The sequence below is a fragment of the Gallinula chloropus genome (genome assembly GCF_964237585.1).
Source record: "Gallinula chloropus genome assembly, chromosome: 2".
NCBI lineage: Eukaryota > Metazoa > Chordata > Aves > Gruiformes > Rallidae > Gallinula > Gallinula chloropus.
Window position 1 is genome coordinate 143,777,678 of NC_140086.1, and position 22,911 is coordinate 143,800,588.

Here is a 22,911-nt window from a genome sequence, read left to right on the forward strand (position 1 = left end):
AAGATGATGGAATTGGTTAGTATTTTATAGTGTCTGGTCATGAAGATTAGAGTATAAACAGCTAAACCTGTTGCAGAAGTGCACTGTATTTTCTATGTATTTTCCATTCCTACTGGTAAACTGAACCTTATGTGCTGTATGGAGTGCTGTGCATATCAAAATGGGAGTATTAATTCTATTTCTGGTTGTGCTGCCTTTATGCTTTTTCTTGTGCTACATTTTTCTCTGCTTCTTTGCATACTTGTTGCTTTGTTTCTAAATACACATTTCAGTTCATAAACTTTTTGAAGTACTTTGTTACATCAGAAAAGGTTTATTTTTCCCCTGTTTTGGTTAGCTGCAGTGTAGCTAAATTTACACTCTTATTTGTACAGTACTCATAGAATCATAGAATGGTTTTGATTGGATGGGACCTTAACGATCATCTATTTACAATCCCCCTGCCATGGGCAGGGACACTCTCTACTAGACCAAGTTCATAGATTCACAGAATGGTAGGGGTTGGAAGAGCCTCTGGAGATCACCTAGTCCAGCTGCCCTGCTAAAGTAGAATCACCTAGGGCACATTGCACAGGATGGTATCCAAGCAGGTTTTGAACATCTTCAGAGAAGACGACTCTGGGCATCCAGTTCCCATTACCGTCAGAGTGAAGAAGTTGGAACTTCCTGTGCTCCAGTTTGTGCCCATTGCCCCTTGTCCTGTCACAGGGCACTACTGAGTAGTGGCCTCTTCCTTTTGACATCCACCCTTTAGATATGTATTGATCAAATTCCCTCACAGTCTTCTTGAGGCTAAACAGACAGTTTAGACAGGCTAAACAAGCTGTCTTCTGTCTCAGACTTTCCTTGTAAAAGAGATACTCCAGTATGATCTTTGTAGCCCTCCACTGGACTCTTTCCAGTAGCTCCCTGTCTTTCTTGAACTGGGGAGCCCAGAGCTGAACACAATACTCTGGACATGGCCATGCCAGAGTAGAGGGGGAGGATAACCTCCCTCAACCTGCTGGCCATGTTCTTCTTAATGCACCCCAGGATATCATTGACGTCCTTGGTCACAGGGGCTCAGGGAGAGCTTCTTGTTTGCCAGTACTTCCAGGTTGTCATTCTCTGGAGCTGCTTCCCAGCAGGTCAACCACTAACATGTACTGGTGCCTGTGGTTATTCCTGTCCAGGTGCAGGACCCTATGCTTGCCCTTAAACGTTTTGGTTCCTCTTCACCCAGTTGTCACAGCCTTCTGGTGTGTCAGCCATTCCTCCCAGTTTTGTACCATCAGCAAATTTGCCAGTGGCACACTCTGTCCCCTTGTCCAGGTCATTGATGAATACGCTGAGTGAGACTGGACCAAGCACTGACCCTTGGGGCACACCACTGGCTACAGGCCTCCAACTAGACCCTCTACCACAGCTTATCACAACCCTCTGGGCTCTGCCATTCAGCTGGTTCTCAATCCACCTCACTGTCCACCAATCCAGCCCACGCTTCCTAAATTTGTTTACAGGGATGCTATGAGAGGCGGTGTCAAAAGACTTTCTGAGGTTAAGGTAGACAACATCAACTGTTCTTTCTACACCAGCCTGGTCATACCATTGTCGAAGGCTGTCACCTTGGTCAGACATGATTTTTCCCAACATGTTGATCCATGTTGGCCATTCTCAATAATCTTCTTTTCTTCCACATGGTTAATAATAATCCCCAGAATAAGATGTTCCATCACCTTTCCAGGGATGAAGGTGAGGCTGATGGCTTGTAGTTTCCTGGGTCCTCCTTCTTGCCCTTTTTGAAGACTGGAGTGATACTGTCTTTCTTCCAGTCCTCAGGCATCTCTCCTCTTTTCCATTACCTCTCAAAGATGATTGAGAACAATCTAGAAATAACATCTGCCAGCTCCCTGAGTACTTGTGGGTGTACCCCATCGGGGCCCATGGATTCCTGGATGCCAGGTTTGCCTAGATGTTCTCCTCCTCCTAGATCCTCCTCAATCAAGGGAAGGTCTTCCTTTCACAAGATTTTCTCTCCTATCTCAAGGGTCTGGGATTCCTGAGGTCTGGTCTTAGCAGTGAAGACTGAAGCAAAGAAGGCATTCAGTAACTCTCTTCTGTATCTTCCATCGCCAGGACGCCCACCTTGCTTAGCAGTGGGCCTGTGTTTTCCCTAGTCGTCCTTTTCTTGTTGATGTACTTGAAAAAGTCTTCTTGTTGTCCTTGACATCACTTGCCAGTTTTAATTCCAAGTGGGCCTTCGCCTTCCTTGTTGTATCTACATTCTCTGACTACATCCCTATATCCCTCCCAAGTGGTCAGTTTCTTTTTCTACATTTGATAAACTTCCTTCTTCCCTTTGAGTTTTTCCCGGGAGCTCCTTGCTTATCCATAAAGGTCTTTTTGCACGATTTTCTATTCTTTAGGATGCACTGATCTTGAGCTCTGAGGAAGTGATGCTTGCGTAGTGACCATCCGTCTTGGGGCCCCCTTACCCTTTAGATCCCTAACCCATGGGATTCTCCCAAACAGGTCTTTGAAAGTGTCAGAGCTAGCTCTCCAGAAGTCCAGGGTTGTAATCCAATTTATTGCCCAAAGGCAATCTGTACCAGTGCCTCACTACCTTCATTGTAAAAAAAGTTCTTCCTAATACCTAATCTAAATTTATCCTCCATCTTAAGGCTGTTACCCCTTGTCCTGTCATTCCACGCCCTTGTAAATGCTCCGTCTCCATTTTTCCTGTAGGCCCCCTTTAGGAGGCTGCTATAAGGTCTTCACTGAGCCTTCTCTTCTCCAGGCTGAACAAGCTTAACTCTTTCAGCCTGTTTTCATAGGAGAGGTGTCCAGCCCTCTGATCATCTTTGTGGCCCTCCTCTGAACTTGTTCCGACAGTACTCCAGGTAGGGTCTCACAAGAGTGGAATAGAGGGGGAAGATCACTTCCATCAACTTGCTGTTCCTGCTTCTCTTGATGCAGCCTAGGCTTTCTGGGGTGCAGGTGTGCACTGCTGGGTCATGTTGAGCTTTGCATCAACCAACACTCCCAAATCCTTTTATCAGGACTGCTCTCAATCCATTCTCTGCCCAGCCTGTAGTTGTGCTTGGGATTGCCCTGGCCCAGGTGCAGGACCTTGCACTTGGCTTAGTTGAACTTAATGAGCTTCACATGGGCCCAGGTCTGAAGTCTGTCAAGGTTCCTCTTGATTATGTCCCTTCCCTCCAGCACATCAGCTGCACCACTCAGTGCCACTTTCCATGTCATCAACAAAGATGTTAAACAGCACCAATCCCAATACTGACCCCTGACAATGCCACTGGTCTCCACTTGGACATTGAGCCATTGACTGCAACATTTTGAGCGTGACCATCCAGCCAACTCCTTATCCACTGAGTGCTCCATCCATCAAATCTATGTCTTTGCAATTTAGAGACAAGCATGTCATGCAGGGCAGTGTCAAATGCCTTGCACAAGTCCAGGTAGATGATGTAATTTGGTCTTTATCCATGAACACTGTAACCCCGTTGTAGATAGTCACTAAATCAATTGGGTATGATTTGCCCTTAGTGAAGCCATGCAAACTGTCACCAGTTCCCTCTTTATAATTACATTAGGCTAAATATGGATACATAGAGTATTCAGATTTTAAAACCGTGTTCCATCACTTCAATGCTACTTTAATCAATATTTTTAAAAATAGGTATAAATATAACAGGTACTTCTGTAAATGCTCTGAAGGTTCTGTGGCAAAATTACTAACCAAAGTGAGACAAGAGCAAAACATTTTCCATTACAGGGATTGCTTAATTATTACACGGAAATGTGTTGTGACTTTGTCATTGCTAGACTCTTAAATCACTGGTGGAAGACGTCTGTAAGTAAGGAGCTCTTCAACTGCAAGGAGCCTTACTTAAACCATGCTAGAATTTTACACCTAGGAATTTTTAGGGTACAGCTGTGGTATGTTGCAGGAGGACACTGGAGTGAACCATCACATAGTATATTTTCTTCAGCTAAATTGAATTGGGTCAGTAGCATACTTTCAGCCTGATAACAAAAACCTGGGTATTAATTTGGAAATCCAGGCAAACATGGCAGGTGTTTCTCATAGCCTTTTGCTGCTTTCTATTAAAGATCAATGTACGAATCTTAAACTTGGTCTGTGTTTGAATTTGGATTCTCGTAACATTTAGCAGGTTTTACTCATCTTACATATGTAGTGGGAGTTTTATGGCTTTGGCTTCTGAAGTTGTAGAATTGTTTGGGTTGGAGAATACCTTTGACATCATCAAGTCCAACTATTTAAGTTAGCACTGCCACTAGACCATGTCCCTCAGCACCACATCTGCATGTCTTTGAAATACCTCCAGAGTTGGTGACTCAACCCCTTCCTTAGGCAGCCTGTTCTAATGCTCGTTAGCCCTTCTGGCGAAGAACATTTTCCTAATATCCAATCTAAACATCCCCTGGTGCAACTTGCGGCCATTTCCTCTTGTCCTAGTTACTTGAGAGAAGAGACCATCGTCTACCTGGCTAAAACCTCCTTTCAATTAGTTGCAGAGAACAGTGAGATCTCCCCTCAGCCTCCTTCTCTCCAGACTAAACCCCAGTACCTGCTCCTCATAAGACTTGTGCTGTAGACCCTTCGCCAGCTTCGTTGCCCTTTGGACATGCTCCAGCACCTTGATGTCTTTCTTGTAGTGAGGGGCCCAAAACTGAACACAGCACTCGAGCTGCATCCTCAGTGCTGTTGAGTACAAGGGGACAATCACTTCCCCAGTCCTGCTGCCCCTGCTATTGCTGATACAGGCCAGGATGCTGTTGGTCTTCTTGGGCATGCTGCTGGCTCATATTCAGCTGGCTGTTGACCACCATCCTGTGATTTTCCACTTGGCAGTTTTCCAGCTACTCTTCCCCAAGCCTGTAGTGCTGCCTGGGGTTACTGTGACCCAAGTGCAGGACCCAGCACTGAGCCTTATTGAACCTCATGTAGTTGGCCTCAGCCCGTCGGTCTTGAGAGATGCTGTGCATCATTGCTATGTTACATTGTACTGTACATTATCTCTCTTCTAGTTACCTTACATGTACTGAGTAAAAGTATGACTGAATGTCACCTGTACTACATGCTGACTGGTTGGTCTTGGAAGAATGCTGATTTGCATGTTGAGTGCCTCTAATCTTCTTGTCATAGTCAGTAAATTTATTATCTGTAGTAGATGTTTTTGACAGAGCTAACTGAATCTGCATATATTTTTATCTGATGCCTTGATAAAGAGAACTAGGTCAAGTCTCTTTCATTTATCCAGGTATAAAACCTGAAATGCTTCAGGTAGTCAGTCTGTTTTTCTTTTGCCTGTCAACTGTGCTTTAGAAAAAAAAGTTCTCCCCTTCTCCTGGGACAGATGACTGAATAGAGATGGGGCAGAGCTTTGGCAAATTTGTCAGCATCAAGAAATGATTATTTGAAGATGGAGATGACTTAATTTCTTAAGTTGTCAAGTTGCAGAACATAGCACTTTTGAAGAGGAGTACTGACAGTGTGCGTTCGTTTGCTCTATTAGTGGTGTCAGCCAGTTGGGGATTCTTGGATGTGGCAGAAGATCTTTTGATTCCTGTTGGTTCTTCACTGTGACTTATAAATAACCAGGGTCTGGTGCGAAACATAGGTTGGAAACACTAGAACTTTAGTGTGCTTCTCTTTGATATCTTGGTTGAAAAATCGTGTAACTGCATATTGACTTCTGCTTCAAATACATTTACGATGGTAAGCTATCATTTATAGAGCTATTTAAATCAAAATATTCAAGATGGGTATGTTATAGGTTTGTAAGTAAGGTCTTAAAGTACTTCAAGTTGAGAATACTGGTAAGGTATACTGCTATTCAGCTGTAGTTTAGAAACTGATAAATAAGAAAATGTGGATTTGATTTTGTAGATAGTTGCTTCATTGGTGGGCCATGTATTCCTGTAGAAGCTTTTGGAAAAGGGGTTATCAACCCTTTTGCTGTACTGGACAAGTGAAAAGTTAAGTTTGGACTCTGGAAAGTATTATCAAGCATGGTTTTAAAAGCCATCAGAAATAAAGTCTGCTGGGAAGTACTGGATTAGTTTTAAGGAAAAACACCAAACAAAAGATTAGTAAAATATCAGAGTAAAATGTTTAGATATGGATAACTTATGTTTGGTGTCCGTAAAGGTTCAGTAATTTCAGCAGCATCTGGGAATGCTTGTGAGTTTTATTGGACTTTCTGGAGACTTTGGGGGCTGTGAGGATGATCTCTGGTTAGTCTTGGTATGTTGGCAGTATCATGTTTACTTCACAGAAGGTAGTTTGAAGGGGTGAACAGAACAATGAGATGTCACTGCGTTCTGAGGGCTGGGGTAAGTTACTGCCAGCAGATGTTGACATGGTCAGTCCTGTATGTATCCTGCTGCTGGGTCTGTTTTTGTGCTATTGATAGAATTTATGCCAAGATCTAAATTTCCAATCTACAGGTTTGTACTGCTCTGCAAATATAGCTGGATTTTTCTTCTGGTTACCTAATCTTGCAAAAAGTGTTTCTCTGTAGTCTCTAAGGGATTTGGTCTTCTGTGTTCAGTTTTGGTCTCTGATTAGCTGAATTTGAGTGAGATTTTCTGTTGATCATTATCTATTTGTCTGTGGTGTAATTAGTACATTTTTATGTAAGTATCTTTAGAATATAGTATCTTGTTATAGAGGGAGCTATGTTTGCATTGGTTGTTCAGTAACATACTTGCCTGAATCTAACACAAACATAATTAAAATTACCTCATTTTTTCCAGGCATGTTAGGGGTTAAACAGAGGTGTGAGGTTTTCCTTTTGGTTTTCTTTTTTTGTTATTTTCAGTGTTTTCATTCCAATATATGTATGGTGGTGTTTTACACTTCCTCCCCCCCTTCATCAAGTAAGTGGGCCAAAACACCAGGGGAAAGAGGAATGTAGAAAGAGAAGTATAAAAGGAAGATGAGAAAATGTAAAATGTAAGACTTTCCTCTGGAGAAGATGGAATACTAATTTCACACCCTTTGGGAGAGAAGGAAAATAAATAGCAAAACCATTTTGAGCTTAGAAGATAATTGTCATCAAAAAGTGAAAAAGGAATTTGAACTAGGTACACGTAGGTAGGATGATGTGTGTGCAACATCAGCATAACTGAAACTCTAGCTGTGATTTATGATCAACTTCATATTCAGAGCTGTTTTCTAGACACCCCCTTTTTTTCTTTTCCAGAATTAAAAAATTTTGACAGTAATGGGTATGTGCCTGGTAGTATTAAATTGATTTACATTAACCTTAATAACTCCCTATAAGGATTTAGATACTTTGTATTATCTGATGCAGTAGTGTGTAAGATTATCTAGAATATTCAAAGTCAATCAAAGAATTGGGAAAGATCGTATAAGATATTATAAAGAGTAGTAGAGGTGATTTTTGCATGCTTCTTTCTGCTAACATGTTTTGCAGAGACAAAATAGTGGGGAATATTGGTGAAGGTAGGTGTAGCTGTACCACAGAGCTCTGGACATGAGTACCTGGACCTAATCAGCTGTGCTACAGGCTTCTGCTACTGCTGGTGGATGGGAAACAATGTTGCTGTTTTGTGATTTGTAACTTTGAAGGTCATGTATTTCGATCCCTGAAGGTTGTTCTTTTCAGTTAAATACTGTTTGTTTGCTGTTGTCAAGCAATATGAAACAGTAATTCTGTGATCAAAATGGAAGAAAAACCCCAAACTGTTCTGGAAGCATAGGTGTTCTGCTGAGTGTAGTACAGCTTGGGAGGGAAAATAAGCTTGTAAGCTAAGCAGTTTGTATATGTATGGCTGATGCCCGTCAAAAACCTTGGAATATACGGACGTGAGGAAAATAGCAGAACAAAATTGGCCTAATAAATATATCTGGATGTGGGCCCAAGAAATATGTCTATATTAATACCAAATTTAAAGTAGTTTGTTTCAGGCTTTGTTTGGTTTGGTTTCTTTTCTGGGGGAGTGTGTGATGTGGTGATGTTATGGTGGTTTTTTGTTGTTGTTGTTTTTTTTTCTTTTATTTTTTTAGGCCCTGGTAATTTCCACAGTAATTTATAGCCAACATAGATGGTGCCATCTCCTGAACAGGGTGGTTGTATCCTTGCCTTATCTCCTGTCTGTGTTCATGTTATGTTCTTTTATCTGGCATTGTATGGCCTTATGGAAGGATGGCTCAAAGTGATCTGGCTGAAAAAAAAGTATAAAAGTATTTTATTTTTAGCTCACTGATGAGGGTTTCCATATGGTCAAGCAAATGCTCTTCCCCGAGCAAGGGAGGCAGTACACAGCAGGGGGTGGCCAGTGGTCTTGGCAGCAGTGTGCAATTATGTTCACTTAAAGTGAGCCTGAAGTAAAGTAAGATGGAGCTGCAGCCTAATTTCTCAGCTTTTAGGAACTGTGGTCTATTTAATCTGCTGTAGATCTTCCTGTGTTATTTAGGTTAACAGGTCATATTGAGACACAACAGTTTATTGCCTCATTGCAATGCTGGGAATTCAGTCCTGCAGGACTTTACTTGGTTTGCTGTCATTATTCAGGTGAATGGTTCCAGTGGCCTACCTTGGACCAGAATTCAGTACATTACTTACACAAGATTTTTTTTGACCTTTGTTTTCTTAACAGCAAAAGACAGCATATAATGGATGACTGCAGATAATGTTTTATGAAACTTGAATTCACAGAACCCTGAGGGAAGAACAATGCTATATTCCTACTGTTCTTTTTTCTCCTCTCCTACTTGTATAGTCTTGTTCCTGTCTGTCTTTATCTTCCCTATCTACTATGTGTCTCTTGCTCTTTCTCTTCATTTCAACATGAGTAAGGTAGTCTCTTGGATGAAATAAGATTTTCTATGACTTTCCACTATTTCCAATTGAAAAATTGATAGGGTTAGGTTTACATGAAAGACTCTAGTAATTAGATTTGCTAATGTTATCTACTGTGGGTTAAGGTAGCTATTAGTCCTGCTTAAAATGGAAAGGCATATTTACCTAAAATAGGGGGAGAAAACTTTGTGCCACAATACAGTGGAGCCTAATTGGACTCCACATAATTCAGTATAGGAAGATAGATTTATTTAATTCCTTCTTTACTTCTCTTATTTTGGTCTTCCAGTCTTGGGAACTTTTTTCTCTGTGTATCTTTTTTCTTTATATATCTATATCTATGCATGTATTTTACTTTTCTTTATTTCTTCTTGGTTATTTCAACTTTTTTAATCATGAAGAAAAAAAATCTGGGTGTTTTTTTTTTTTTCCCTTCTGCATGGGCTCTTCATGCTTTTGACCACTTTAGATCTCTCTGCTGGCTGGCTGACTTTTAAAGATTGGACCCCTCAGGAGGCAGTGGGTTTTTCATCAGACCCAGGCAGTCTCAATTCGTCTGGATGCTAAGGTTATAGAATCAGTCTTCTTTCACTTAATTAACTTGCTATTTATGTAGCTTAGAAGTGAGTTGTGCCAGTCACACTTTCAGACTGTTCCAGAACTTTAAGATTGGTTTCACTTTAGTCCTCTACAGGAGACCTCATAGTCCAAAGCAATTCCTGCTGAGAGTTCACCTGAATTCTGCTCTGTTCCTCTAAAGAGCTGCAAAAATGAGTTGTCCATGTTACATACCATGTAGACAGGAAGGGCAGGGACAATGTCACTTGCTACAACTTCAGTCTTCCTTCATACAGTATTTGTGTCTTTTTCACTCCTCCTCAAACCTCGTTCACCTAGCTGTACCGACAGCACCACATGCACTGGTGCCCGCCCCTGCTGTGGGACTGGTGCCCACCACGGGATGTGGTTATCTCTTGCGTCACAGGCAGGCTCGGTGGTGTTCGCATTAGCACTGTCTGATCTGATGGTATTTATCCAAACTGTTGATCAATCACAGGAGCTTGCCCTATTTCTGGTGTAACATCTTGTGGGTGCCATGTCTGCTCCCACTGCCCCTTCTTCCCCAGCCCCAGCGTGTTTAGTAGTTCCCCACGGGGTTTTTTGAATGCTCAGAAATCCTCAGAAAATGTGTCAGAAATCCTTTGCCAGCTCTAAGACTTAGAACACACCACTGGAAAAGAGAGCTCTGGCACAGACTCTGTGCTCAAATATGACAGATCATCTGACCATCCGGTCAGATTATTCCTTATGCTGTGTTGCAGGGATCAAAGCTTTATTCCATTATACAAGTTGTATGTGATGTGGCATTTAGTAGAGAGATTCAGCTGTGTCTGTTCACTTAAACTTCAAGCTTCAGCCATAAGTAAACTGGAAGAAGGAGACACTGCATGGACAAAACCATTCAAATAATAAATTTTAAATAACTAGATTTCTGAGATACATGTATACCCAACTATCTCCTTTACTTTCTCCTGCAGAATTCTTGGTAACAACATGCATTTAAGAATCTTGAAAGTACCTAAGTTTTGGTTTTAGTCACAACAAATTCTCAGCTGAAATTGTAACCTTTCCCCGCCCCCCAATGCTGTATTGCTGTGAGATTTTAGAACTAGTAATAAAGTGTTTGTTTGTAAAGGAAAATTCTCTACTAGTGTCTTCTCTCAAGGAATGAGGCACACTCTTACCACTTGGCAGAGCTACTGGTGTTAACTGTGTGGTGCACGGTGAAACTTGTGAGAGCAGAAATGGGTGACAGAATCTAAGAGGGTGGAAGCTGGGGAGAAGTTAGGTTGATAACCTAGAGAGGGAAGTGGAAAGGGTCACTGTGTGGTCTACTAGGGTACTACTATTGCAGCTTGTAGCCAGAATTCTGGCACCAGAAGTGCTCTGTGTCATCATTTCTGCACAGTTGCCCAGCTCCAGCTCAGTGAGAGCTGAGTGCAGACAGACTGTTCCTTGCCAGCAAGAAGATGCTTCACAGAACTGTCTGCACTCATTTTCTTCTGTTGTCAAAACTCCCTCCTCGACTTCAGTTTTCTGTCTTCTATCTGCTCTGCTTGCAGTGGAGTGATGAAGAAAGACCTAATGGTCCTGAGGCCTATTAGAGATAGGAGACCCCAAAAAAACCCCAACCCAAACACACAAAACCCCCCAAAAGACCCCCCCAACACAAACTTGAAACTGAGGTCTGAAGACACTGAGTGGAGCATGCTTAACTCTTCTGCATAAAGGAGTGTTTCAGTTCCATGCTGCTCAGTGTCCTGTGATCATTTTAATTTTTCTTATTTTGTGCTCAAGAAGTTTGCTCTTATTCTTTAATTATTAATGCTACAGTCCTATGATTCCCTTCCTTCGGTTTTGCTGATGCCACTGATTGGGGGATTATGCTTAAATTGCATCAGTGATATGACCTGAATTAAAAACATTAAAAGAAAAAGTTCATTTCACTCCATTTCTCTGATCTGGTTTAAGGTGCAGCTCTACAGATAGTTGGGTCAGAAGCTAAGGGTGTGGTGGAGGGAGAGATTAATAAGGGAGAGGTGGAGGAAAGAAGAGAACCTCCAAAACTGGTTTTGCCACTAGGAAAAATGTATGTCAAACTTCCACAGGCTTGCAGAGGTGGGGCAAGGCAGACTGTGTTAACAAGTTCTCCTGTCTCAGTGGTAAATATATCATCTCTGCTCACTGTCCTTAAACTGCCATCTCACAGCTTCGGGTGGGAACAAGTGTAATTGTATTGTCACCATCAATATGTACCTGGCTTTTTTGCCTTGAGAATCTGCTTCAGTGTATGGGGAATTCACTGAAGTGAATCTACCGCTACTGTGTGTTTCTCAGCACCAGACAGGACGAGCACCAGAGGAAACTGGAGCATCTCTCATATGAGGAAAGGCTGAGAGAGCTGGGTCTGTTTAGCTGTGAGAAGACCAAGAGGGAATTTGATAGATATCAAATAATATCATAAATATCTAAAGGGTTGATGTCTGGAGGAAGGGGCCAGACTCAGCTCAGGGGTACCCAGTGACAGGACAAGGAGCAATGGGCATAAACTGGAACCCAGGAAGTTCCATCTCAGTATGAGGGAAAACTTCTCTCTGAAGGTGACTGGAACTGGCTGCCCAGAGAGGTTGTGGAGTCTCCTTCTCTGGAGATACTCAAGACCTGTCTGGTGGTGATCCTGTGCAGCCTGCTCTAGGTGATAATGCTTTAGCAGAGGTTGGACTAAATGGTCTTTAAGGTCTTATCCAACCCATGCTGTTCTGTGAATCTGCTGACTTGCCAGATAGCTGGTAATGGGCTACAGTACTGTTCACAGAATGCAGAGGAGATCTCAGTTTGAAGGATGTGGTGCTAAGTTTGTAGCTGATGATCAGACTGTTCTTCAGTTTCTTAAAAAGCTTGTTAGATTGGTATGCTCTGAGTTGTCCCTAGTGTGGAAGTTCACAAAGGTTTTAATGAGGTGATTCCCAGGTATAAAATCTCCTGTAATGTTATTCCTTTGCATGTCATTTGGAGCAGTTGGAGTGGTATGTGTGTCAAACCTGTTCCCTTTCTGTCTCTGAAGGATTTGGAATTACTTCACACTGCTCTAGGATACTTAGAGAGAGACTTGACATTAGAAACTTTAGAGAGAGGCAGTGATAACAGAAAGATTGTCCTGTTGTGATTCTGGTGTGTGTCAGAAGACTATGATGTCAAACTGCATGTTTCCAGACATGCAGTCTTGGAGAATTTCAAGGATGAGTCAACTTCTGACCTCTTTTTTTTTCTGAGACAGAAAGCAAGATTGTTTTGAGTCTCTCAGGGTAAGTGAGAATCAGCAGAGACCATGAAGTCAGCTGTGTATGCGTACTTGTCCTGATTATATCCATGGCACATCTTTGTGATTGACCACCTTGGTGAATACAGAGATCTTAGGAGGAGAAAACACGTTGGGCAGTCTTTGGACTGTGACCAGTTTCCTTGTCAAGTGAGTCTACCCCATGCTATAGTTTTTGGTGACTGGTCTCCAGAATTCCAGGCTGTGAAATCCAGGGATGAAAACTTGGACTTAGAATTTCAAGTACCTTTAATAGTCTTTGTATCATAGTTTCAAGATCTGGAGGACAAAGTGTAATTTGTGGCAAACTAATTTTGATGTTCAAGTGAAGGTTAAGGGAAATCACAACCATTCACTTTTAAAGAATGGTTGCTTCCTTAATGTCAGATAACAGTTTTGATGTGTGTGGTTTCTTTTTTGATGTTCCTGTGATCATTCCATTTTTTTATTTTATTTTTGCTTTTTTTTTTCCCTAGAGATGTGAATTATGCCCTCATAAGGATGGTGCTTTAAAGAGAACAGATAATGGGGGTAAGTTTTATTCTTACTTTTTGTGAACTCTCTTATTTTGTATAAGGGAAATAAGTTCATTAAAAAATTTACAGTGATCCTAAACATAAATGAAAACACTGGTTTGGAAAGAGAGAACTATTTTACAGTAACCTCTGTTTGTCCAATTTAGGTTGAATTTAGTTTGAGCACATCAGTCATTATTCTTAGTTTTATTTTTAGAAAAGAGTTGCAATGAAGGAGAAACTGCATTTTAAGATTTTAGTAGATAAAAAGGATAAATATTATATGTAATTAGTTGGAGTTTCAACATTTATAGAAAACTGTTGAAAGTGCACCATTCATGGAGGAAAGTGGAATTTTGATGTCTGTAGCCCATACTGAATGCGCCAGTGCGTTTTGAAAGGATAGCTTTTTCATGCCTGATTTACCCATGGGTTCTGTAACAAAGAAGTTAGAGCTGAGAAGTTGCAGTAGTGATTACCTGTCCCTTGCATCTTTCTAATTTCATCGTTCAGGTTATCATCAGTTCTGCTCCTGCTGAGTAGAACTGCTAGAGGAAGTCTCCACTGAATATTCTGTCTTGATTATGTTTATACTAATGGCTGGGTGATATGAGTGAAAAATTCCAATTAACGTTTTAATAACTTCTGGAATTTCTCCTCCTCTCTTTAGTAGGTACTTCTAAATTCCTGTCCATCATCTATCTGTAAATAGCTTGGTCTTTTGATACTGAACCCTTTCTCTTGTGAGAGGAGAAAATATCATCAGGAATCTGGATTTCATTTGGACAGTTGATGTAAATTGTATTCTGGAGTTTTTATGCTGCAAATGCAATATTCTGACTTATATCTTAGCTTAGTGTTGATGCAGCTTTGCTATTCCTGTTGCAGTTGAGTTGAAGGAACACAGAGCCTGCTTGTGTTCAGGCTGATTTGCTTTTTCCCTTGTGTACACTTTGATTACAAAGCACAGTGTTAGCTCTAGCATACACCATTCTAGTGTCTGCTTATCTCAAATGTATTAGTGAACTTAGACTCGTTTGTGGTGCTGGGAGATTGTACTGAATGTGTCAGTGAAACTACCATCCTAAGTGCCAGCTCAGTACTTTAGCTTTAAAACTATACTTTGTCTCAGGGTGATATATGGCAGTGTTGAACTGATGTCTTCAGAAGTGGCCTCTGAATACTTGGGTTTTTTTTAGGAAACAAGTAATGAGAAAGCCTCAAACCTCTTGAAATATACAGTAAATTTTCTGAAGTATGAAGTCATTGAAGTATTTTCTGTTTTTATACTTAGTGTTTGGGAATGCCTTCCTGTTCTCTATGGTAATTTTGAAACATTTTCTTTGCATGAAGTCTTGAGAACATATTTTGACAGTGTGCATCAAAGATCTGAGCATCCTATTAGTTGTCTCACATGTAGCTGTATTAATTGTAATTATGAATTCGTGTCAGAATGAATTACCGTGTGAGGTTGAAGTTACCTAAATTTAAATAGCAAAGGTGTTACACTGCACAAACACTGTTGTCCCCTACTGCAATTTTCATGACCAACTATTTTCATGAGTGAAAGCTTCCTAGTGAGAATTAACATAGCACAGAAGTCATCTTAAGAATTTGTACTTCACCTTCTGGAAACATCCCTGCCTCAGTAATAGGTCTTGTCCATTGTACAGCAAGTTCTGCCTTGTGGACCAAATGTCCTTTAAATGACAGCTTTACAGAAGGATGTAAACCTTGGAAGAGATGAGTTTCAACCAATATTGTGTTTCAGAAATCTGTACTCCTAATCCAAAGCTTTCTTTTCAATGAGCTGTCTAAGAAGGGATTGTAATAGTAGAGTTCCATACTGCAGAAAATATTGGAGGTCATGTAATGGGCTTGCAAGTTGAAAACTTTATTTACAGTTGGTTGGTTAACAGTTGGATTTTTTTAATGCCATTACACCATTTGTTGCCAAGGAAAATGATAAAAAGATACAGGTATTCCTGAAGTAACTTAGAAACAAACATTTCTGATAAAACCTTGTAAGGATCCAGATTTAGAAATTTGTAATTATGGAGTCTTTCTGTAAGTGTAAAACCAATAGTCCTAGCTTTTCAGGACAAGTGAAGAAATTACCAAAGTCAGTGATAGGAAGTTATGCTTCTTTCTCCCTTTTGGCAACAAGTAACTTCATTCTGTAGCTAGAAAATCAATGCAGTTTTTGTTTTGGATATGCAGACAGCTTAGGTCATACAGGTTCTCCTGCTCTTGGAGGGTTTTTTGAGGTTGGGTTTATTTTTTTGGTAACGGTTTTCTGGGTATTTGCTTTTCAATAATGTGATGAAATGTGTTTTGCTTGAGTGTTGAAGATCCTGTATTTTCTTTAACGCAGGGATCTTAAGGGGTTTTTTTGTCTATTGAGCTTTTACTGTGGGGTTCTACAATTTTCTTAACCGGCAGCAAGATGCTATTCCTGCAGGGAGGATCCTTGCTATGTGTTAGTTCCTCCTCCTTTGTCTCGGTATTAGCATTCAAATATCGCCCGCTCCACACCCCCCACCCCCGCCCCCTGTTCCTTTTCAGCTGAGTGCAGTCAGTAGTTCCCTGACCCAGCTGACCGTGCTAATGTTGATACAGGCGAGTGGCCGGGCCTGTTGTTTTAGCAGCAGCCTGTACATTAACTGTCTTAAGTCAGTATGAAAGCAGCCTAACCTTACAGCTCTTACCTTGCCTTTAAGAACTCTGGGGCACTATGTGATAAATATGACAAAAGTAGCATGGGAATCAAATTTCTGTTGCTTAAGTCTTACTGACTGATTACTCACCATTACTAATGGTGGTGTATGATGTGATTTTGGTGGTGTGTTCTGGATTTTTGTCCCTCACCCCCTGCCCCTCAAACTGTCTGAGGTTCCTTTGTGTGCATTCTCCATCTTCTTTTGCTGGCCTGTTAGTGCTTATCAGACTTCCCGGAGATCAGTGTTTCTTTAGATGTGCTTTTTAGGTTTTCTGTTGCTGCTTGGAGACATTTACCTTCATCATGCTCATCAGTGCAGTTGCTGAGGTGCAGTGTTGGGTTCTCCAGTTTACAGTTTCAGCAGTACCACAAGCACAGCATTTTTGGCACAGTACTGTCATGGGGCTTCCATGCAAGTACCAGTCCTGCTCCCTTTATCTGTGTGAACTGAATGGATACTTGGGAAAGTTCTGTATGTTTTCTCAGAACACCTTCCCAACCCACACATATTTACCCTTTGGGACTTCCTGAATGAGGGATAGTATTTTTGTGTTTAGTGCAACAAGAGTCCATCACACTATCTATCAAGTGTCCACCTCAGTGTTCTATGGCAAGACATCTTGCAGTTGATCTGTACAGTGTGTCAAAATGTATTCTGGTTCGTTTTGAACCTGTTACCTCATGGATTTATTTGATGCCACTGGGTACTTGCTACGTGATAGGAGGTGACGAAGAACTGTTATTCTATGTTCACCTTTCCAATACCTCTTCTGTCTTTACAGACCTCTGTCATATTCTTCTTTGTCCCCTTTTTAGGATGAAGGAGCCCAGACTGATGGGGCATTCCTTGTACACAAAACTGACCATCCCCTTTCCCCTTCCCTGCATGTTTTCCAGATGATATATAATCCATACCATAGCTGAATGTGAAATTTTACAGAAGCAAACGTACTGTATGTGATGCCATGGAATCTGTAGAATGCAAAGTGATTGCAATATGTTTTAATGTTCCCTGACATGGACTACTGATATAATTATGGGTCACCATTTTTGAGTGGAATAGCCTGAACATTCATACTACCTTGAAACTAGGACAGATCCTGAAATTGAAACAGAAATACTGATTTTAGCAAGCTTTTGCCTGAAGAATGTTCTTAAAATTGAGTATACTGCTTTCTGTGTTTGTTATGAAAACAGAAGACATGGATAATGTACATTTTTGAGGCATTAACTATTTTATAGCCATAGTTAACTCTTGGCTATTTGAGTTATTTGAGATGGAGTAGGATAGGAGAAGCTCAGTTATCCTAAATAATAATGACTGTACTAGCCAAGTGGTTTCTAGACAGTGTGGAAATGTTCCACTTAGTATTGGAAACTAATCCAGATGTTTCTGCACCAAGTTGTTAGTTTGTCTGGATTTGGAAGGGCTGAAGAGTTCATGTGAAGTGCCAAATGGAAATGGCATTTTGTGGCTTATGACCTTTTTGGTATGCTGGAGAGTACACAGATGTTTGCCTGTTCTTGGCTTGGCAGTGGTGGCTGCTGTCGCTGTAATCAGAACCTTCAGTGAGCCCAAAGAGGTAATTCTGTCTGGACTGAGTGGAGCAATTCCTAGTCTGCTTCAGTGGTCCTGCCTGTGCTCTCTGTTGTCAGACACCTGAACTAGCACTGGCCAGAAGCAGCTTAAGGTCTGGTTGCACGTGTTCAGTCTGTTTACGCTGTGTGGAGTAGTCATCCTGAGCTTGCATGGGTCTTGGAAACAGTGCAGCTGGATTAAGTGGAGTGTAGCCTGGACTAAGATCCATGGGGCGGTTTATCTGTAAGGTTATCCATGCTAAGGTTTGTTAAAAGTTTACTGTATTTAGCTGCACATTGGATTTAATTAATTTGTTGAGAGTAGTGGGACATTACATGGTTATAATCAAGAAGATTGTCAGAAATTTTAGGAGTAAGATTTGAATAAGTTTTAATAATTACCTGCCTAATATATCTGAATGTTTTACAGTTACAGTTATGTTTTGTGAGTAAAAAATAGACTTCCCTATATGAGACTGCAGGTCTGTGAAATATATTAGGTCATTTTGTGGGTTTTGGGTTATTTATTTATATTTTATTGATACAAAAAGTGGGATTGAGGAGAAAAAATAACTTTTATATTTGAATATATTTATTGACAGTATTCCTTGGTAAATTTTGTATTAATTGAATTTAGGGGCACCACTGGTTTTAAACACGACTGGATATAAAAGTTTTTTTAAATGAAATCTGGCATCCATATGAATCGTGTGTATTGATTTGCTGTCTTACTTGTAAGAAGGCAATTGAAAGAGAGTGTGTGGGCTAGTAATTAGACAAATTGTAAACACAATTTTTTGAAAACCAAAAAAGCAACAAGTGAGCATTTGTTTGAAGATACTTGAGGAGTAAACTGGCAGTTTTGGGCCTTTTCAATTCAGTAATGTTTCCATTACTGTTAGAATAATTTCTTTTGGGTTTTGACCGTTTAGCGAGGAGAAAAAATCATGATTATTTGAACTGATTACATTTTTTGAAGCACAGTTCTTTTATCTGTTCATAATACTGAGTATGCGGTCTGTTTTTTAAGTAAATTGTTCTGTTGTATCTAGTATTGTGCACCTCCTGCTTAAATAGTTTTCTTACAGTAATCTTTGTCCACAGTTTTCTGTAAGCCTAAAAGGCTTGATTATGCCGTACAAGTTGTTACTTTGAAATCTGATTCCCCTGGATGGTGGTGAGGAATGCTGCGTAGCAGCATTCTTTGTGTGACTTTTCACCAAGACTTCTTTCATGCAGCTGCTTGGGAAAAGGCCAGCTAACAATGCGGTGGTTTTATGTCATCGTCCAGGCTCTCTTCCCATCCCCTGGCTTAGCGTTGGGATCTCCCAAGTCTATAAAAACATCATGTGCTAGGTTGTCCTATTGCTATTTTTATTGGAGTCAGCAGCTCTCACCGTCGGGTTTACTGTTCTGATGAGGTTTCTTGGCATGAATGTCGTATGTACACGGTCAGGCATTTTGCAAGAAGTGCCTGTCTACAAATGCTCTGGTCCTTTTGTGCTGATTTGCAGGAGTTAATATGGCTTTTTTTTTTTTTTACTAAGAAAGTGAAATTGATAAATGATTTAAAATATATTTGTGAAATAAAGATACCTATTACTTATATCTGTAACGTGTAGTTATTATTTATATGGATAGTAATCATATAACTAGGAAAAAGTTTTTCAGCTTTAGATAAATACTTATGGCAATTCTTTTGTTGTATAAAAATCCTGAGGGAGTGGAAGAGACTGGTTAATGCCATTACAAGCTAGATAAAATTATTAGAGCTATTATCTTACTCAGAGCTATTGTCTTATTCAGTGGATCAACGGAATGTATTCTGTAACTGATTCTAAACCAAAGGATTTGCTGTGCTGCTGAGTAGTGATCCAAAGTGATTTTTTTAAATCTACCAATTCTTTTGTCTCTTCATTCTGTGTACCAATGAAAAGGTACCAACCACAGTGGTGAGATCTCTAGCAGCTAGTGTGAGAGTACTTTCTTTATACCCAAATTTGATCAAACAATATAGTGAATAACAGTATATTAACTATAACTAACTCAAACTGTACTGTTCAGGTAAGGAAAAGACAGTAACTTAAGCTGATAGATTTCTGCAAGTTTTACTGTCTTTATGAGAGAAGACCAGGGTCAAAAGAAGAGTGCCTTGATGAAGAGACACTTAACTAAAGGTTTAAAATAGTACTTAATAGTACTTAATTTTACCCTTTGGCAAATAGTAACAGTGTGGAGTACATCTGTGCTGAATTCACCTTTCAGGGTGTTACACAGCTGAGACTTTGTGTCAATCAGGAGATGTGATAGTGGTGTAAACTGAGGGTGCAATTTTATGTAATCTAGGACAGCTCTTGACCTCTGCTGAGAGGAGTGGACTGTGGTTTTCCTGTGTCTGGGTGTTTCTTCACTGGTGGCTTTGTGTATGGTAATCATATGACTTCAGTATGGATTGCATCTACTATTGACTGATCTTACTTTTGTTTTCCTCCACGTTTAGAAATCAGGTGAATAAAATTTTATCTGCTGTGCTACATGGCAAGCTTATACTATAGGAAGAAGGCAAGGATGTACAGTTTAAAGTGAAGAGTAAGGCAAGACCTTATCTTTTAGTGACAGCCCACACCTGAAATAGATCGAAGTGTATCCTTAAATTACAACCTTGAACAACCCTAATAAGAAACTAACATTTCAGCAAAGAAAGGTTTTTCCATGCTAGAAGAATACATTCACAGGTTTTAGGAGTGAGTAAAATTTTGTTAGTGATATATAATGGACTTTTTAGGAACTGGTGCACTGTTAGGAGGTAGTGATGACATCCAGGAGATGTCTCGTGGGATCGTACTGGCCCTGTGGCTGGATCTGTGTGTGATTTCATGATTCTGGTTTCTACAGCTTGCCACTGCTTTCCAGAACAGATTGAACATTGATTAGTGTCTACTCTGTTAGTTCACAAGTGATAGGTGAACTTCTCTTGATTTGGCTGGTAGGATGGATTCTAAGTCTGTTGCTGTTATTTTATTGTGAAACAAAAGATTATAAAAACAAACCTTCAGAATTTACACTTGAAGATTATTTAAACATACTATGAATTTATTTGCCCAGGAAGTGGTTGTGAATCAAATTTTGAATGCTTAAATGGTAATTGTAAAGGCAAAAATTTAGTTAGATGGATAATGTACTGTACTGTGTATTATTTATCTTCCTGGGTTTGCTATATTAATTTTAGATTACTTCGTTAGAGTTTGCTTCTAGTTACAGAATTCTTTTCTGGTAACAGTCTTTTGTTTGCTGACGGTGAATTTGTTAGGAGCTACCTGGTACCTGTTGCACTGGGACCAACTATTTATTTTCAGTTACAGTTCCAGAGCCTGAGATTTGATACTCTGCTTATTAATGAATGATAATTATTCAAAATATAACTCTAAGTATGTACTGTTTGGTTTTCACCAAGTTAAAAATTAGTTAGGCATCTGAAATAAATATTTCAGCAAAGGATTGGTAAAATCTGGATAGATTCTGTCCTGGTAATTAAACATTTTGCATGCCAGATTGTGATGTAAAAAATGGCAAAACTCAGTACTGTGTCTTTCTGATGATGAATCAAACAAACAAAAAAGACTCAAAAGCAGAAAGTTTCATAAGATGTATTTAAACATTTCCAATTTTGGATATTGGCAAAACCAGTTTTCATTGTTATTGTTATCAAAGTAGATCTTGGAGTTGGTTTATATGTGGTTTTGATGTTGTTTTAATGTTGGTTGAAGTTGTTCCTTAAGATCTCTTCAAAGGAAAGTGTCTTAGCTATGCTTGTGTGATGTTATCTTAGAAAGCATGGTGAATTTTTTTTTGAAAGGTAAGCAGCATTTTCCAAAGCTATTGGCCTTGAAAGCAGACTTGAAGTAAATATTTTTAATTTTAATTTGGCTGTCACAAATAAGTTGTTTCTGATAAGTAGTAACCAAAAACTGATGACATTTAACAATTTCTGGATGGAGGCATCAATTGTTGTAGAATATGGGATGTTTAAAGCAAGAGAGGCAGTGAATCTGCCAGCCCATGAGAGGCTGCTGTGCATATTTATTTTTCAGCAGTTTCAGAGAAAGCTTTTCTGATAAGAATGCACAGAAACAAGCAAACTTAACGGCTGATTTGAATCCTTATAATAGAGAATCGTTGAATGCTTCGGGTTGGAAGGGACCTCAAAGATCATCTTAGTTCCAAGACCCCCTGCCATGGGCAGGCATACATTTCTTAATTTGTTGTTTTTAAGCTAAAGCCTAGATTTGTTTTAAAATAAGCAAGCATGGCATTATCATATAGTACAAATATTATTATTTCAAAAACACATATGTAAAATGTTCACCGTCTCAATCGTTAAGCAATAGTAAGTCAAATAAGGGAAAAAAAAATTCTGAGGATAGGAAAAATTTTAAGAACATTTTTGCAAGATGACAGTACCTCCATTTACAAAACCATTTGTGCCTGCCTCTCAGTTAAAGTTGCCCTGAAAGTGAGATGACAGCAAATATAAATTCTGAGCAATTCAGTGGCAATAGTAGGAGTTTGTTAGTCACTGCTGTAAATTTTATAAATAAAATGGGTAGTAAATCTGTTGCCAGTTGTTGGGATGCAAACTGTGCACAAAGTGAATGGAAGCTTATAATTGATTTAAATAATAAAGGATGTGGTCTATACATATACAGATGGTTTTAAAAAAGTCAGTTGCAAAAAAATAGATCTAAAAAGTGGTGTGAATTCCTGGCTAAGTTTTGGGAAAAACAAAGAAAAGTCCAAGTACTCTGTGGTTATTTCTGTGTGGTGTGAAGAGGAGTTTTGTGTGAAGAGGAATGTTGATAAATTAATTTCAGTTCCAGAAGAAACTAGTGACAGTATTATCAATATTACTGAATGTGTAGAACTTTGCTACTGGAGCTGTTTTTTTAACCTCTAAAACATGGATATATAACTATTTTTCACACTTAAACACTGGGAAGACTCAAAAGACTTAAAAGGATTTAATGGGGGGTGGGAAGGAATGAAAAAGTTGCTGATAAAGTTGGTAGTTGCATAAGATAATGTAATAAGTGATTTGTATAGGAATTTTACAGCACAATCTTTATAGTTTAGATAGAGTTAATTAAACATACGTATTTTAACCGTCTTAAATATCATAACTCCTTATAAATGCTTGTTTCTGTAATCAACTTGTCGTGGTTTCACCCCAGCTGAGAGCCGGGATCCACGCAGTTGCCTGCTCTTTAAAGGAAAAGAGCAGGGGGAGAAGTGTGTGTGGGGGGGTGAGGGAAGGGAAAAGGAAGGGGAAAATAACAACCCAAAACCAAGAATCCAAAAGCCCGTGGGTTG

General features: G+C 39.7%; 1 protein-coding gene across 2 annotated transcripts in view; it reads left to right on the forward strand.

Moving 5' to 3' along the window:
• The window catches only part of MLLT10 (MLLT10 histone lysine methyltransferase DOT1L cofactor), a 135,867-nt gene that overhangs the window by 11,299 nt on the left and 101,657 nt on the right, over positions 1 to 22,911 (forward strand). For both annotated transcript variants that reach the window (XM_084279699.1, XM_084279700.1), the window contains exon 3: positions 13,209 to 13,263. In XM_084279699.1, coding sequence (XP_084135825.1) covers positions 13,209 to 13,263 — 55 coding nt within the window. The remainder of the gene's footprint in view (positions 1 to 13,208; positions 13,264 to 22,911) is intronic.